The 19,152-nt window shown below is 37.1% G+C and overlaps 1 protein-coding gene across 4 annotated transcripts in view; it reads right to left on the minus strand.

Annotated features, from left to right (window-relative positions):
* Window positions 1–690: 690 nt before the first annotated feature.
* The window catches only part of LOC127631820 (echinoderm microtubule-associated protein-like 2), a 36,130-nt gene continuing 17,668 nt past the window's right edge, over window positions 691–19,152 (minus strand). For 3 of the 4 annotated variants that reach the window (XM_052110178.1, XM_052110180.1, XM_052110179.1), the window contains 19 exons: window positions 17,220–17,324; window positions 13,267–13,295; window positions 11,393–11,522; window positions 10,852–11,001; window positions 9,264–9,333; window positions 8,909–9,019; window positions 8,640–8,735; window positions 6,140–6,274; window positions 5,780–5,879; window positions 5,412–5,566; window positions 4,978–5,103; window positions 4,749–4,880; window positions 4,449–4,516; window positions 3,465–3,553; window positions 3,189–3,286; window positions 2,957–3,044; window positions 2,771–2,866; window positions 2,320–2,450; window positions 691–2,193 (listed from right to left, as the gene is read on the minus strand). In XM_052110178.1, the coding sequence (XP_051966138.1) occupies window positions 2,068–2,193; window positions 2,320–2,450; window positions 2,771–2,866; window positions 2,957–3,044; window positions 3,189–3,286; window positions 3,465–3,553; window positions 4,449–4,516; window positions 4,749–4,880; window positions 4,978–5,103; window positions 5,412–5,566; window positions 5,780–5,879; window positions 6,140–6,274; window positions 8,640–8,735; window positions 8,909–9,019; window positions 9,264–9,333; window positions 10,852–11,001; window positions 11,393–11,522; window positions 13,267–13,295; window positions 17,220–17,324 (2,035 nt within the window). In that variant the 3' untranslated portion in view covers window positions 691–2,067. Of the gene's footprint in view, window positions 2,194–2,319; window positions 2,451–2,770; window positions 2,867–2,956; window positions 3,045–3,188; window positions 3,287–3,464; window positions 3,554–4,448; window positions 4,517–4,748; window positions 4,881–4,977; window positions 5,104–5,411; window positions 5,567–5,779; window positions 5,880–6,139; window positions 6,275–8,639; window positions 8,736–8,908; window positions 9,020–9,263; window positions 9,334–10,851; window positions 11,002–11,392; window positions 11,523–13,266; window positions 13,296–15,292; window positions 15,407–17,219; window positions 17,325–19,152 lie in introns of those variants that run through there. The other variant, XM_052110181.1, reaches the window with a different exon arrangement.

Here is a 19,152-nt window from a genome sequence, read left to right on the forward strand (position 1 = left end):
GGTTTTACCTCATGACCTTTCTATCTGTCTCTGTACAAAAGTGGTAAATACTCCTAAATAAGCTTCTACTAGGAGTTACAAGTGCAAGGCCATGGCGAAAGAAACAAGCAACAGAGCTGTACTCCAGTAATTTAGTTAATAGGTCATCGCAAACAGAATATAATGGTTATGGCAATAAAAAACTAAATATTTATGTGTGGGTGTGTACACACACACACACACATGTTGTGTTTCCATGTTTTATGGGGACTTTCCATAGACATAATGGTTTTTATACTGTACAAACTTTATATTCTATCCCCTAAACCTAACCCTACCCCTAAACCTAACCCTCACAGAAAACATTCTGCATTTTTACATTTTCAAAAAACATAATTTAGTATGATTTATAAGCTGTTTTCCTCATGGGGACTGACAAAATGTCCCCACAAGGTCAAAAATTTCGGGTTTTACTATCCTTATGGGGACATTTGGTGCCCACAAAGTGATAAATACGCTCACGCTCACACACACACACACACACACACACACACACACACACACACACACACACACACACACACACACACACACACACAGAGCTCTGGAAAGAGACCACTGCAATATGATCAGCTTCTCTGAATTTACTATTGATAGGTATGTGTTTGAGTAAAATGAATATTTAAAAATTCTAATAAAAATATAGTCATTTAGAGCATTTATTTGCAGAAAATGACAACTGGTCAAAATAACAAAAGATGCTTTTCAGACCTTGATTAATGCAAAGAAAAGAAGTTCATATTCATTTTTAAACAACACAATACTAATGTTTTAACTTAGGAAGAGTTCAGAAATCAATATTTGGTGGAATAACCCTGATTTTCAATCACAGCTTTCCTGCATCTTGGCATGCTCTCTCCAAGTCTTTCACATTGCTGTTGGGTGACTTTATGTCACTCCTAGCCAAAAATTCAAGCAGCTCGGCTTTGTTTGATGGCTTGTATCCATCCATCTTCCTCTTGATCACATTCCAGAGTTTTTTTTTTTAATGGGTTTCAGGTCTTGAGATTGGGCTGGCCATGACAGGGTTTTGATGGTCCTGCATCCACACCTTGATTGACCTAGTTGTGTGGCATGGAGCATTGTCCTGCTGGAAAAAAACAATCCTCAAGAGTTGGGGAACATTGTCAGAGCAGAAGGAAGCAAGTATTCTTCCAGGATAACGTTGATATTGGCTAGATTCATGCATCCAACACAAAGATGAATCTGCAAGATTCCAGCCTTGCTGAAACTTGGGCAGATTTATCTTTATGTAAAAAAAATTATATGAACTTGTTTTCATATATTTCGTTATTTGCCATTGGAAAATCCATATAGGCCGACCACGAATATACCTGTCCTTTATTATTTGCATTTTATACGGTGCTTTCAAAAAGAAAAAGTGTCAATTTCAGTGTACTTTGTCCTAGTATGTCATGCAAAGTTGTTCAACTTTATTGTCAGTTGCAAATGTGAAAATGTGTTACTAGAATTCAATGACATATCTTTGGGAACAAAGACATAGCTATATGAGAAATTTAAATAACAAATAAAAGGCAAAGCACAGCTTAAGTTCACCCCTAGATATGCGTCAAAAGCTAAGTGCCACAACATTATGTTATTCCAATATTAAAATACAACTTCTACTAAGCTGCAGCAGTAAATAATTTCTATAGGATTCAGCAACACAAATAGCAGCTAAAACACTTTAAGTAGTCTTAAATAGTGTCAAGAGCTAAGAACATGCTTATTTTCCTGCACCAGTTCTCCTTCTAGTGGTGCTTCTGTGAAATGCACATTTCACTTTAGATAAGAGGTTGCCCATTAGCAATCTTTGAAGCTCAGCTTCCACCTCTCAAACCATTATGGTAATTACAACTTGACAAAGACAAAACTGGCCCCATGCCAGCAGTTCATGGAAAAAAAAACAATAACATACTACACAGCACAGGCAAACAGGAAAGTAATATAGAGAATTAGGCACAGCAGTGCTGCCCTCTAGTGGGCAGGAATCTTCAGCGTTGTTGCACCTGGATAGCTCAGACATGACTAAGCGAGCACCCACTGAAGAACACTGGTGTCCTTCCCACCAGTAGAGATTAGATGACTGTCATCATGGAGAAAGGCAACGTTGGTCACATGGCTGCTATGACCACCATAGGAATGGCTGGGGGCCTGAGGAAATAAAATAAATAAAATTAAATAAATATATTTTAAAAAATGTTGTACGATCTAATAGGGAAAAACATGCCCAATAAGACAAAAGCTAGCCTAGGATACAAATGTATTTATGAATCGCACCCTTGGCTGGGAACAGGGGTTAGAGAACAAGTGCACTTTGCCAAAATCGTCAGCTGAGGCAAGGAGGTTGTTGTCATGTGACCTGCAAACAGCATTAATGTCTGTACCATCAGCACCATCTGGCCAGATGCCTAGAACAACAAAACAAAACAAAAATGAAAATCACGAAAGCAAAGCAAAAACATGAAACTAAATAAAGCAAAACAAACCCATTAAATAAAAGCAAAATAAAAACATGAAACAAAAGCAAAACAATAGGACAACACAAAAGCAAAGCAATAAAACAAAACAGATACAAGCAAAGAAAGAAATAAAAAAGCATGCTTTGATAACATACAGATAACATCACTTCAACATTTCACAGCAGTTTCCATAATAAATAATTAGATGGATGCTTATAAAATGGTTTGAAGGGTTGAGTTTGAGATTTTATGTGCGAGGCATGACTCACCAAAAACATTGAAACCCAGCACACAGGTGGAGGTGGCCCACTCTAGGTTACGCACGGACTCTGTATTAGTTATATGCTTCCCACTGGACGCTTCCCCTTTTTACAGGAGGCAAGACACAGGCTGGTAAGACAATGAAATATGAGCTCCATTCACTGCAACAAGTGTAAGATAATAAAACAACTTACAGAATAAGATCTCATAGTCGGCTGAGTTGGTTACAATAAACTGGCTGTCGGCGGACCAGTCGAGGTGAGTGACAAAACTGGAGTGTCCCTACAAATGCAACGAAAAGTAAATAAACTGACTGCTATAAAAAGAGTACCATGCAACTGACCTCTATAGCTGTGAATCTGCTTTGGAATTAAAGCAACATTTCTGAAGGGATGATGAATTTGTTTGCTTCCTTATAGAACTCACAGTGCATTTGCCAACACGGCTGTATTTCCTGCCATTCTCAGTAACAGAATAGATGTAAACAAAGTTGTCATGGGAACCAACAGCCAGATATGCTCCATCTATGAGAGACAGAGAACGAAAGCGAGAGAGGATGTGAGCAGTGATTCCTGGACACATAAGTTTCATATACATTTCACCTGGGTGAAATAGGTTTAAAAGCAAAAGCCAAGGAACAGTCAGCCAGTGAATGAATAAGTCATGACTAAAGGCTAAAAGCAGAAAAAAAAGACAACACACCTGGAGAATATTTAACAGCTGAGATGATTTCATTGCCATCTGTATGCATAGAGACTAGATCATTCGTGTCAGTGTCCAGCACCAACCACCTAAAATAATTCAAACACTTTTGGTAAATTTTAAGCAGTCATGAAATAAATAAAAACAACATATTTATATTTTAAATCAACAGTTGAGAAGAGATTTTAATATGAAAACATTGCTTTTTTTAAAAAATGTGTTGCTTTAAAAAGATGTACTCAGTATTTGATTACCTTGTTAAAAACGTTTTGTAACTTATATACAATAAAAATAACATAGGCTCACATAAAAAGATGACTTCAGTCATATTAGAAGCCTAATAAAAATGGTTTTATTAGCTGATCAGATGACCAGTCGAATACTACTCTCACAATATCTCACTAGCCCCCTCTTTTATTGGATGCCCTTGCTCCCAGAATATAATTATTTATTATTCTTTTAATCGTAATTTATAGCTAAAGAATTCTTTAAATCTTTTAACTTTAATCAATGGCTTTTTTAAATGGCAAGATCAAAGTCGTTAAAGAAAACAAGACAAACAATAAACTAAAAAATTACTTACATCTTACAAAAAACTTTACAAGATCTTTCAATATGACATTTTAAAGAAATAAAAAAAAATTCCAGGTGAAACCTTTTTAAACACATCCAATAAAGTATTTTCTGAATATAAACATTATATCTAGTGTTTTTAAAACCAGGACAGTCCAGTAAAATATGTTTCCCCGCATAAATGAATGAATACTGACTGCAAACAAGGCATAATGACATCATAACCAAAAACTTTTGTTTTTGCTGCATCCATACCACCAGGTTTCAGCATATGTCGAGGAATACTATATGTACATATATATACATATCCAAGTAAATCTTTAGGTTTAAATTGTTTTTGGTTAAAATCAGCTGTCAGCTCTTGATGTGACAGGTACAACCTTATTGTTAAGTTCACAAGAGCAACCTTACCTTCCTGTCATGGTGCCCACAGCAAGCACAGTGCCACTGGGATGAAAGCCAACAGAACGACCAGGGTCCTGGAGCCACCCCGGCAAAACAAAAATGATCAAATAAACATTTAAATGTGAAGACACAAAACAAATTCCAGGCTAAAATGTAATTAGCTTCCTAAAGTCAATGTAAACACAGTAGACACTTTTCCGTTTCCACATACGGTATATAATACAGTACAAAAAATTAAATCTGCACAACAGATAATATTTGTAAAATGATTCCAAATGGAAAGAGAGAGTTGGCGTTCATAATAACCTCAATGTTCTTGCTCCACAGAGGCAAATGGGAGCCGGTGTCCCAAAGACAGACCTGCTTGTCTTGACCACATGTCACAAACTGCTCAGTACTGGGATGCACGTCTAGACCCCACAACTCATCTGTGTGACCCTTTCATAAAGAGAATACATAGAGACCAGGGTTAGAATGGCAACTTTCCATCAAAGACATCTAAAGAAACAATTTCTTATCAGCTTTCCATCTATACCTGAACAATAGGAGTGAGGGAACCAGAGAAAGAGCCCCGTAGAATAGCGTTCCGGGTTGTTCCCACAAACAGCTCATCTTGTTTTCCCTCTGCTAAAGTGCGGATGGGGCCAAATGCCTCAGAAACCTGATTACGGAGAGAAAACTTTAAGGAACATGTAACCTCTGCATCAAATCTGTTCATCTCAGCTGCAGCAAAAATTGTCCACATTGTTCTAAATTGAGTGAACTCAGCATTGCTGATGCTGCTATATCTAATAGATAAGACAAATGCAATGCCTGAAATGGATTTCAGTACTATGATAACATTAGTTAACATTAACACACAATAAAAACAATTGCTTTCATGTCCTCTTTGAGATGAGTATTCCACTCTGCTCTCTGGATTTAATTATGAGAGTTTGTTTTGTAAGAATGAGAAAACAATAATTCTACCTCAATCTCACTCTTTTTACGGTAATCATGGTCCCAGAGCAACACTTTGCGGTCTTTTCCTCCACCAGATACCAGTGTTCCATCCTTCAGCAAACATAGGGAGAAGATCCCACCTTCATGGGCTCCCGAAACTACCTGGCTGATCCTGTTACCACCTTTAAATCAAAGTTCATCATAAAATCAGATTCACCATCAAGTCACAGGAACACTGAGGGAGAATCTCCACAAATAGCAGTCAAATATATGAATGTACTGTTTGGAAAGTGCATGAACAGAAGTATTATTTAGAAATTTCAGACTTTCAAATCTGGCATCTGGATAAGTCAATAACAGTATGGAAACATGTAAAGGCATAATTATTTCCAGACCTTTAGCCCAGATATAAATGTTTCCACTAGAATCCCCAGTGATTGCATCTCCGTTCTCAGCGAAAGCAACACACAGTACGTACTTGGGTTTTTCATGTTTCTGAAACCACACAAAATATGAGTAAAAAAGTGTGGGCAATCACATGTAACAAACACACAATGATTCACATGCAGAAAGTGGCCTTTAATTTTTTTTATTGTAAATTGGTTGTAAAACAATTCAGAAACTTGATAATCTATGGAACATTGGATTTTTCAACACTTTACACAGAAATTCATTCTGTTTGTGATAAAGAAGTGCAAATGCTGTACATCATATAGAATATTATAAGTAAATTATTATAAGTAAATAATTTTAACCTCAAAAAGTCCCGTGCGCTTTGTCAGAATGTTCCCTTCCACCATCCAAAAGTTGAGGTGAGATTTCCCACAGGTGACAATCAGGTTGGCCTCCATAGGGTGGAAGACAACACCAAGCACAGAATCATTGGAACACTGCGAAGTAAATTTGACACAAAATGAGAAATGTAAAAGGAAACATTATCATTATCTACCTATTCCTAAAACAAAGTGGCAAAGTGTGAAGGAGTACAAAGTGTGAAAGAGTACATCATTTGTAAAACATTGCAGTCTATTAAAAATTACGAGATGTTTGTCGAGATGGTTGTAATCTGTTCTGTTTGAACAGATTACGTGTCATTTATTTTTCAAACAACTGTTTAAGATCTTAAAAGGAGCAAGGAATACATCTGATGAATATTGTTGTAACACCTGACAATGAACGTTTTAGTGTTTTATAATGTGTTGCAGAAAAGCTAATGCTTTAAAGTCAACATGAAACAGCATTTGCTACACATTTCACTGGGTGAACAGGGAAAATATGTAGGGCCAGGCTTGATTGTATCATTCCAGAATTGATTGGATGTGAGAAGTGGCCTTTACCTTATTAGCCGTAAAGAAATGTCTATAAGAGAGCAAGTATATTTTAATGGAAGATTATGAAGCAAACATTTTTTTTTTGCTTCATAGAAAAAGCATAAAGGTAAAAAATGCCCTGAAAATCAACTCTAGGGGGAAATATTGCCCCTTCATAAAAAAGTTCTGACGCTGGTTAAAATGACATCTTCCAGATCCAACAGACGCCATCTGTACTGTCAGGGTTTTGAACCACTTTATCTGTGAAAAGTCAAATACTCAGGTTCCTGTTGTAAGAAACATTAACTCACTCTTTTCAAGGCAAAATTCTCCAGGACATTTTATGTACCCAACAAGTGTAATATTTAAGCAAAAACACATGCTTCCATTTAAATCAAGCTTTTATTTTGGCGTTTCTGTTTGTTTTAGACAGTATTTTCACATCTCCAGATAAGCAGTATGCTCCATGGCCCAGTGTGATTATTAATCCCCATAAAGCTGTGATTGAATTTAATAAATACATAGTCTGTATGTGCTGTGCACTTCAGAGTGCTCTCTGTCTCTGTCATCTCACATACACAAGAGTGCACGTGATGATGAGGTGTTTTCATTATATGAGTGGCCGGCTCTACACATTCATTTTGAAGCGTGCATCACTTGCAGATTATTTATTAATTAAATTAAATCAGAGCCTTTTTTAGTTTAATTATCACACCAGGACATATCACAATTTTAATTTTACATTTTCATCAATTTCAGGCAATTACTGATCCATGAACCTGTTTTCTGTTTGTTTGTTTGTTTAAGAATAAGCAAAAAGCACCAACTTCCACGCAAGAAAGCAGGAAGTGTGCATTATAAACATGTATTTGGAAGAGAAAAAAAATGGCAATTGCTTTGATTGCAGAAAATAAAGAGAGGACTTGTTTAGGTCTAAGCATTGTTTTTGTTAAATGTAATTACTGTAGTTCAATAATTGGGGTCTCTGGATACTTGGAAACAATAAGGTAATAATTAAAATAAATTATGAGACATTCAATATCTTTTCATAAATTTGGACCGTTTAAAAATATATATCTTGTAGCTTTGTACTCTCAAAGACATTATTTGTGAGATAAAAACGTATGTGAAAAACACTGGTGTGAAGTTCGAGTCGAGGTTGCGCTGACAAGTCACTTCATAGACTTCAATGTATTCGGCAGCGCTGACACGAGTCATGTGAAAGCCCATCAACTTGTAGAAACATCAGTAACTTCAAAGCATTAATAGCTTTTCCGCCCTTTTCTCTCAATGATGAACAAGGTAGACTCACATGCCGATGCTGAAGTGAACAAAAAACATTCTCCTCTCATTCAGTCTGTCAGTACATGTTCCAGGTCATTCAGTTTGTTTTTGAATGAGAAGGTTCATGAGTGCCACTCACTGTGCACGCACCAAGCACGCGATTGGCTGTAGCTGTAACTAATCAAGCAAACTGCCTCGGTTGGACTGCGATTGCAAAGAACACGATTGGACGCTGCTGCAATCAATCATGAGGGCGTAAGCGTCCTTAACCATTGACGTTTTCACACAATGCGCAGCCACCAGCACAGACAAAACTATACGAGTTTGTTTATTTGATACCTATTCCTAGTCCCGATCATGTTTTTGTATATGTAACGAAAACCTTGCTAGCAACAGTCAACCCATTTTATTATACTAAAATATGTTCCAGGACAAATTATTATTTTCCAGAACATTAGAAAAATAAGTACATTTTCCATGACATTTCCATGACTGGAAAAATGCATTGCAAAATTCCAGATTTTCCAGGATGTGTGGGAACCTTGATTAAGTGTATAAAAAGACATCTAACACAAGCCACACTATACTGGGAAATTGTACAGTTAAGCCCAACAATACTGCTTTGTTTTAAGTATTAAGCATGTCAGGCACCCAGTCTCACCTTAACCTCCGCAAGTTGTTTTTCTTTCTGCCAGTCCCAAACAGACAAAATGTGGTCATTTGCATCGTCAACTGCACACAAATGAGCACCACCATTCTGTGAAGGGAGAGATATTAAAGCTATGTAAAACACTATTGTTCATTCAAAAGTATTCAAATACTCATCGTCTACACACATTTGTGCACTTTCTCATATATTTTAGAGCAAATACTAGCACCAATAAACTGCACAGACAATTTATCCAGAATTTAAAATGGTAAGACCCTTACAGACTTGGAGAAGGCAACACAGGTGACAGCACGGTCAAATACACCCATTCCGATTGAATGGAGGGTGTTCAAACTGACAGAGTCCCAGACACGGATGTGAGGCTGCAAAGGCTAATGGGAAAACAAAGATGAAGCTATGTAAACACAATTCGATTTTAAGATCTTCTCTTATACATATTAAGGTCTGAATTAAATTGCACTGTATATGGCTTATCTAATGCACTTTAAATGGCAAATTGATAATCTAACATATGTAGTCAGATAGATAATGGAAAATGGGATAATTCGAGTGTTTATTAAAGCCACAAGGTCAACACATTGATATACTCCTAAATAATGTAAATTTTAACCTTACTTTGCCATCTTTGGATGTTCCAGCAACTTGTCCTGTTGCTATGGTGACCATGTCTGGATGAATGGCCAAACTGCAAAGAGATCAGTGCTTGTCAGAAAATATTTCCAATCTCTCTCTCCAGGGAAGAGGAAATGAATGCAGTCTGATCCCAGGAAAAGCAGAACACTGTGACTGATTTGCCAACCAGCAAATTATTTGAAAAGTCGCAGAACATTCCATACATACTTTTGCATATTCAACAGTGCTATTTTAATTTCAGCAAATTTTAATTAGCTAGGTTTACAACAAATTGCTCATTTGCTGTGTAGACAAACTGTTATAGCATCTGAATTGTTATAGGAAGTTCAAAACAACCCTTTTTTTCGTGGAACACAAAATAAGTTACATTTAGCAGAATGTTCAAGCTGTTCTTTTCCATGTAATAAAAGTGAATGGTGACCACAGATGTCAAGCGAGATTCTTAGTGAATAACTACTTAATTTCTGTCTGTTTCTAGCACACACTTAATGTTTGGCTTCTGAAGACTTGGAATATAGCTCAGATTGTTTGAACATGTTTTATGATGTTTTTTTTGGTGTTTTTGTCTTTTTGGCACTTGACAGACCCTGGTCCCCATCCACATTCACTGTAAGAAAAGGGCTGCATGGACATACTGCTAAACGTCCCCTTTCAAGTACCACATAAAGAAAGTCAGGTTTGGAATGACATGTGGGTGATTAAATTATGATAGAATTAACCATTTTTGTGCTGCCCCTTTAATAACACAAGAATTGCCTAGCAGCCAAACAACAAAGAGAAAACGGAAGGCAAAAAAGATCTGATTTGATTACAGGTTCATTTTAATATACAGCAAGATTCGCTTATCTTGAATATAACAGTCTGTTAACCGAAGTCAGATCTGGCCCTATAAATGCAAATTTGCAGAGAAACTAGCAAAACTTCCTGAGTACTTTGGTTCTTTTTGTTGCTTGATGGACAGTTGTACAATGTGTTTTCTCACTTCGATGATAAGCACATTGATAACACTTATGGATGGACATGTGAACCTCATTTGAGAACAATCTGCATAAAAGACTGTGTTCCATGTATAACATCACAATATAAAACAGTATATATTCTGTTTAAAATTAAGACAAAAAATGATTTGGACACTTGGTAATGGCTTTATCAAAGATCACCATCCAAGTGCTTCAGTATTTGGTTTACTCACATTCATGTCATCCCAGATGTATATGACTTTCTTTTTCTGCTGAACACTTTTTAGATTTTTAGAAGACTACTTCAGCTCTGTTGGTGGACATACATTTTAAGCTACAAAAAGCACATAAAGGCAGCATAAAAGTAAACCATACGACTCCAGTGGTTAAATCCATGTCTTTAGAAGTTATAATAGGTGTAATTCAGTATAATAGTTAGTTTGTGTTCTGCAGAAGAAAGAAATCCAAACACATCTGGGATAGAACGAGTGTGAGTAAAAGATGAGGGATCCAAATAATTTTGGGGGCCACTGTATATATTATATACCCTATTTACAGTACATAGCAGATGCAGACAGCACAGTCTAAGTACATATATTTGATATATTTACCACTTGACATCATCATTATGGCCCAGATAGTGTCGTTGTTGCTGCTCCTCTACATTGTAGAGCACCACCACAGAAGCATTGAAGTACACAATCTCTCCCGTCGGCAGCAAGTAGAGGTTAGAACGGCAGTCTCTGCCCCTATAGCCATACCTAATGAAGTGTGTTAAGAAATGTAAAGCTTGCCAAGGGCTGCAGTAAATCACCTAAGATAGCCTACTGTATGTGTTCTTCAATCAGTTTCCTTTTCCCACTCTTCCCAGGTGTTAATTCTGTTTCAGTTCAATCTATTTAGAAGATGAGCTTAAAGTTAACTGATAGTCAGTGATACATTATATTATTAATTTAATTTACTTTCTGTATTGGTTGAATTATAGTAAAATGGGCTCCCATCTAGAAGCCTGTCTAATATATCCAGCAACAACAATGCTTTTGAAGATGAGATCAAATATTTATGCATTTGGATTTGTCTGGTAACAAAGAAAAGCATTCATTTTTTTCTCAGTTACATTCAGAAAAAGTTTCAGGGAAATTACAAGGATACACCCATTGAAGCTTCAGCTTGCGTTCTGGCAGTGCCACCTTGTGTTCAAGGCTGTAGCTGTCCCTCAGCTGGTGTGGAATATGCATGGTAATTGGACGTCCTCGTAAGAACATCCTCACATAACCATCATCTGTTCAAATGTGACAAACATGAGTGGCTTTCCATGAGGCCCATTTTGAAGTGGGACATATTATGGTATCAGTGGTGACAGACGGTTAAATCTGTGATGAACACCATTGCAAAGTGTAATGGCATCACCTCATCTGTGATCAACTAAAACTACACTGTTGCTGATTTCATTTAAAAAAAAAAAAATTGAATTTTTTGTGAAACAGGTGACCGGTTATAAAATGGATGCTTGATTAAAAAATAAAAAGAAACATGAGTGGCAAAAGCAGATGCAAGCAATAGATTTTGGTTTGTTAAAGGATGATTTGTCAAGTCATTGTGGCCCTACAAAAAAATATACATTTTTACTTGCCACTGAATCCAACTTGCCATTAAACAATTAGCCTCACTAAGCTTCTGTTGGATGCATTATGTCAAACTAAAATGGTTTGCATCTGTAATGTAGACAATAATCAGATGCGGTCAGACTAATTCATGAGTCTTTTCCCATTCCACACAGGGTAGCACATGGCTCAGTGTCTCTCTGCACTAACCACAGTTAAACAACATGCATACAGATAAAACATGTCCTCCTTTCGAAATAGAAACACAGTAATGGGCCAATTAAAAACTCATTTTAAGTTTTCTGAAGAAAATGTAAGTGGTGCTAGCTTGCCTATGCAAGACTCATGCCACTATGCAAAGTATATGTATTTATTTTTTTTTCTCACCGATTTTATCGGTCCCCAAGCAAAAATCGCACAGTTGCATAGAATAGTAATAGCACACCACAAATGGTACAAGATGAGTTAGGAGCTGAAGTTGTCATGTAAAGGGGTGCTTCAAGGAAGGACCCAAGTGCAGATGGCATATTTTATTGTAAATAAAAAACAAACTCTCTCGAAGGAGTAAAGAACTCCAACAAAACCAACTGAAATAAATACACGATAAACTGAACAGACAGGGAAGAAAGCCAACAAACGAATGAAGACAATCCAGCACAGGACAGCAAACATGAGCAGCTAATAAAGAAAGAAATCAAACAGGTAAATGAGAGAAATGTGAAATGAATAAACTAATAATGAGCAGATATGGCGGGGAGTGACGCAATACTGAGAGACACGTGGCAATACAGAAACTATACAAAGCCACGCTCTCTGACAGACAACACCCGAATGACACAAGCACATATCGCCAGAGACAAAGGCAACACGCGCTCATGCCATATGACAAGACGTGACATTTGTGCGAGGGCTTGGCCACAGATAAACAGGCACCAAGAAAGAAGCGGCCGAACCCCAGCACAACATTACAAAGGATCACGACGCAGATGCGCAGTCCAGAGCGAGCACAACACGAAGCATGCCCGAGGTCACGAGAGGTAAACATGAAACAACTGACACTAGTGCATGCAGCAAGGGTGACATAAGAGCAATGCACTCGTTCCAACAACCAACAAGACAAGAGAATGCATAACAACACCAAAAGGGCGAGCCATGCATTCTCACTTAGACTAGACAATACACTAAACAGGGGTGTCAGAGCTCAACCACAAATACAACAAAAACAAAACCAACAGAAGTTTAATATTTAGGGTATTATTCAAAGCATTAATATGAGCAATAGTAACAGTGATGTTGTCTTTGTAAGGACCACTAATAATTTGCCTTGACCTCTTATTAAATGTACCTATGAACAATAAAACACTTCTTTTTTTAATTTGCATCATATTACTTCAGAAAAGAATACACTGTATGAAAACTTACCAGCATTAAGGGTACACTCTTTGGTTTTGCTGAAAGAAAAAGAGAGACAAGTTTTTTATTAATTCATTACTTCATAGACCAAATAGACTTTTAAGCCAAAAACGGCCCCATAACTGGAAAACATTTGAAAGTTTTGCATGTTTTCTTTGACTTGTTTGTATTTTGTAATTATTTCCGACCCTGCTTCATGTGGCCTTGCTCATAGAGTTGTATACTGCTGGGCAATGGAGAGAACACAGAGTTAAAGTGACAGGAGAAGAGGGTCACCCAAAACTGCTTTCCACTTCAATACAGCCAGATTCAGAGCCGTGTGCTGGACAAAAACAACAGATTTGGGGGTGCCGGCACTGGGGATAATATTTTTCTAATAACAATTATGCACTTGCACCAACATGTTAAGAATGTATTGTATTGTAGATTAAATTAATGAAATAAAGACAAACTAAAGAAAAATCAAAAGTGTTTGTGTGTGCATTTTGTATCACGTTTTCCCAACCACACATCTTTCCACTACATGCTGATATAAGACTGGTTTGATTGACAGCTTGTTTATTACAGCAAAATGTACCCCACTGATAAATTAGACCTGTCAATCCAGTATTGATGTAAGGAATCTGCTGGTAAACGTGAGTGAAACTCATGTACACTAATGGAGAGTGGGAGAGTTGGATTGCAAATATAGTCTTTGGTATGAAGAGCTAATCTTCCTTACAGTGCAGAGCCAAACAAAGTCTCTTCAAGTATGTAAAGAAGAGACAGAATGATTGTGGGTGGCGTTGAATAAAAAAAGCCCCTCAATGCTCTGTTTGTGTACCGACGATACTGCTAAAACCATCCAAATCCTTAATTAAAAGCTAAGCTTAAACCAAAGCAGGCCACACCAAAGCAAGCCTCATCCTTTACAGAGTAGTGTGGATTGAAAATATCTTGACATTCACACAGAAACATATTATGCCTAACTGTATAAATACAACTATTTATATTTGTAAATGGGTCTACACATCTTATTTTAGGTTTATAGATGGCACATACAATGTTAGATGACCAGGCAACAAATCCATTTTCCTGTTAGCACATACTGGAAAAATACATTTTACCACCAAGCACTCTAGGTTGTGTAGCAACCACACTCAATATAATGCTGTTTGTATGTGTACCACTAATGTGCATGACTACAAAGGACGTGAGAGCCGGAACAGTGCTAGACAGTGCTAGCGAGGTACTCCATTTTCACAATTTATAAATTATATCCAGAAATACAACACACAAGACTTGCACAAAGTATAATGGATTAATTAAAATCTCTAAAATAAGAAAATCACTGACAGATTTCGTTAAAAGCATTTGCCTGCATTTAATGGACATGCTGCAGCAGAGCACTCTAATTTTCCATGGGTGGGTTCCATGTTTAATACATGCTGAGCAGCAGTGAAAATCAATAGTTCACTCTGCACAGAATACCAAATAAGCAATGTGCTGAGCCAATTAGTAAAACTTTTGTTTTATACGTTGCATGTTTCAACTTCAGTAGAAGTCAGGAAATCAATAACTACATTTTGTTTTGACAACGCTGATGAGCAATCAAAGCCAGATGGAAACATGCAAGTTATTGCAAGATGATTCATGCACAAAACCTTCAGTACAATAAGGATAAACAAATAAAACTGGATACAAAAATGAAACAGCAGAGTGAACTCCGGATCTAAAAGGTTTAACATTTACCAATAATATTGTTTTCACATTTGAAATCTATCCTTTTGAAGTACAAAGAAAAAAGAAAGTTAAAACATGAACTCTTTTCAGGTGTGCACACTATGTTTATCAACAAAAGTCTTTGGTTGCGTTTTCAAAGGGATGCTGTTGAAAACATTTGTGTTTGTCTACTTCTGTTTGTTTTGTTACAGGAAAATGAAACCAACCACTCTATGACCAAACTTACCCACAAAGAAGGCTATCAAAACTTTTTATCTTTTTCTTTTTTGTGTCTTTTGATGACAAGAAAGAGCAAAACAAAAATGCTGTTTACCTTGTTGACCTCTTCATGGTGTTTTTCCGTTATGTAGTTCAAGTACTAGTAGGAATTTGCAGAACCGTCTGGCAAAAGAATCAGTTCCTTGTTTGTGTTAACTTCAGCTCCTAGCTTCAGACCTAACTAGCCAATGGCAGAACACTTTCTCACTAGACATGACAGCCCCTTTTTGGGTGACCACACCCCCCAGTCCTTTATGCAGTAACATGATGCATTTTGTGGTCAAGACTTTTTCAGTGGTGAGCATGTCAACCAACCGTGTGTACAGAGCTGCCATGCACATGACAATGTTTAGTCTCAACCAATCAGCATGCCATATACAGTATAAAACACTGTTATCATGAAGCATTACCTATTGTACAAATACCCTGCACATGCTCAGTGGGGAACTTGTTTGATCTGACAGTTAACTCTTTATTGACATGAAGTTTTAATTTTGTTGTGGTTTGGAGTACCAATAAAGGCTTAACAAATGGCAACAATCATGAATTTTTCTCTACTCAGTATTTGGGTACATGAAATACTATTGGGAAGTTGACATTATCATTGACATTGGCCTGTGACAAACAAAACTTAATTTAAAATGATTTTAACAAACTTTTTCAAATTATTTAAATATTAGTATGCATGCAGATATTATAACCTCAGTAATTATGAGACTACATTGAATATTTTAACTTCAAATTAATTTGTCCCACTGCAGGACCATTTAAAATATACTTGAACAATTATACATTTTAAAGAAATGGTCTAAGATATGATACAAATTCCCTTATACAGTCTTATCAATTTGAAGTTAAAATCTTTATGTTGAAAACAAAGTCAAGTGTCAACAAAACATGGAAACACTACAATAATAATAAAGAACAAACTGATAATAAATTTTTATTTAAAGTAGTACAGTGGCTAAAGTTTTTTCTTCTTATTTTTTTTTTTTGTTTTGCATATAAAATTTTAATGAGCCTATTCCAGTGGTAGGAAAGGCTGGTGGCTATACAGCTGTTTGTATCTCAGTCGATACCACCGCTATATACCCTGAACATCAGGTTTACCTTCTTTCCTGGATCCTAAATAATTTATACTATTTGACTATTTGATCATATTCTTCCTAAGCTGCCTTAATGCACAACAATGCACCTCCAGTAGTGAATATATCACATGCATAAAATAAATGTAATGTCTTTTTTAAATGAGAAACAAAACAGTAGACCTATCTGTCATATCTGTGTCAACATGCATGTGCTCTTCTGCTTTGAGCCAAAGCCGATAATGGAAACCTAATAATTGCTGGGTGTCTCCCTGAACAAAGGTCTGTGGCTATCATCTAATTAGATGCTGTGGCTTAAACACATGGACTATTTTTGTCTATCTTGGCCCAAGATCTTTTTCTAGAGTCATGGTTTTGAGGAAAAGCTTTTTCATTCCTGTTTTCAATACACCATATCAGTTTCTGGAAAAACCATTAAGTTTCATGCACTTAAGTTAAATGAAAAAGAGTGAGAGGACTATACTGAGCTTTTGTCAAAGAGTAAGGCAGAATGTATTTTATTCTAATTATTACAAGGCTACTTGGCAAATAAGTAAACAAATGGAAATTACATTTTCTTCAAAGTAGAAATTATATCTTGCAATTTGAAAGAGGCCACGTACAAGTGGTAGCATAGGAGTTGGGTTGCCAAGGACAATCGTCAATCAAATCTTCAATTAAATTATCAATTTAGTAGTCATTCTAAATAAAAATCTGATGGCAGGATGCTGTGATTGACCAATCAGAATCAAGTACAACAGAGAGCCGATAAAAGGCACAACTGTTTCAGTCTGACTAGTTCACTATAGTAGACACTCTACGCCTCGAAAACGAAGGTAAAAGAGAAATGTGATGCATTCTCCTTGAAGAATGAGTTTATGATGTCTGTGTGATCACCTGTCTCTCTTTCCGCAGGTTGAGCTGCTAGATGAGGTGGTTCTGCTGCGGGAGTCAGGCATCTCCTTCTTCACCGTGGACAGACGCTCTGTGGACATGCTCTTCCTGACACAAAGAGACAAGAGCATGAGATTGAACAGAACTGGTGAAAAAATAGGAGAAGAAGAGAAAGAACAATGCAGACCTTGGGGATGGCTGACAACAAAATACAATCACGGTTTAGGCATTGAATATTGAACAACCCTTATAAGACTTTATCTGCTATAAGGTATTGGTCTTTTAAGATGTTCATAGGTGTGCAATCATACAATCATACCAATAAAGCTAAATATAAAAATAAATTCTACATGCACATTTATCTGAATACTCTGCACATTTATTTGAATACTGTGTACAGAATTGTATACTATTTAAAAAGAAATCATGCAGTACAGAGAATATACTGATGTAGTAGTCCGTTTGTAGCATGCTTGTACAAAAACAAAGGCTTCAAAATATTCAGAAAATCACACTACCATTTTACTGTAATACTTCCTGCAGTATGCAGTATGCATATTGTGTGCAGTATGCAAATGTTTAGTAGCCTATGCACTGAATGGGATGACCAACATTTGCTAAAATGTGTAGTATGCAAACTAACTGTGTGGAATACTGTCTTCCACAATGCAGTGTGTTTAAATTGACCTTCCATTTTCAGTGTGACGAATGAACCGGTGGTAAGCTATAATCTCCTTCTTAACTCCTTATTCGATCAGACTGTCTAGAGTAGGCATTTTTGCACAAAATTAGAATGAAAAAATTCAAATAACCATTTTTATAACTGAATAACTGGATACCACTTGTTGAAACATGTAACAAATTGAGGTCAATTTGACTATTTAGCTGTAAAGCAGTCAATGGAAAGGAGGAGGCGAGAACCGGCTTGATAATATAAACAATAATTTAATTATAAACTTAATAGACAACAACACACATATGACGGACATGTCCTAAACCATCTCTCTCTCCTGCACAATCCTCCGCATTCGGCCTTTCTCCCTCTCGGAGGCTTGATTAGCCTGATAAGGAACGAGGTGTGTAGAATCACGACCCGGCCCCGCCCTCCGCCCTGCCACAGTAGCATACTACTGTTTGCAATGTTTTTCAACAATGCATAATAGGTTTCACACACTAATTTTTAACTATACATTGACCTCCAGCCCTCTATGAATGAGTGCGGTGTGGTCGTCTCTGGCAGGACTAATAATGATAACGATGCCGTGACTCTCATGGTAACTGATTGCCTTATTTTCGGTTGAGGAGCTCAGTCTCAAGTGGTACCCTGGAGAGGAGCCGGCAAAGTCTAGACGAGTTGTTCTTGCAGGCCAGCAGCGTTCCTGCGGAAAACTGCACCGTTCTTCTCCGAAGTCTATTCACCTAATAATTTTGCTTCCAGATCAGAGGAGCATTGGTCCTCACAACAGTGGACTATGCTGAGGATATAAATGAGGATAAGCTAAGGTTCCCATTATTAAAGAGGAGGTTGCAGCACATCTCTGTCCATTTGCCCCTGTGGGATGCAAATCCTGGGACGCCCACCCTTCCAAGCTGTGCTGACTGATGTCCACACTGGCTGGAAGAGCTTACACAGTGGTGGGCCAGGCTACTTCGGCACTCCATAGCATGGCAGAGCTTCAAGTCTTTCAGGCAATGCTCCTCAAAAATGTGTATGAGCAAGGCCCGAACTCTTATGCAGTTAAAGAGCTCCACACTGCCACATATCTGGCACTGCAAGTGACTAAAGTTACCACATAGACCATCTTGACACAGTGAATTTTTCCCCAAACGGTTACATTCCTTCAAGAGCGGTTGGACGCATGACTTACTCCGTCAACTCTGAAGGTTTATGTATTGACAATCTCTGCATTTCACTCCCCAGAGGCTGACTCCTCTA

The sequence above is a fragment of the Xyrauchen texanus genome, chromosome 38 (genome assembly GCF_025860055.1).
Source record: "Xyrauchen texanus isolate HMW12.3.18 chromosome 38, RBS_HiC_50CHRs, whole genome shotgun sequence".
NCBI lineage: Eukaryota > Metazoa > Chordata > Actinopteri > Cypriniformes > Catostomidae > Xyrauchen > Xyrauchen texanus.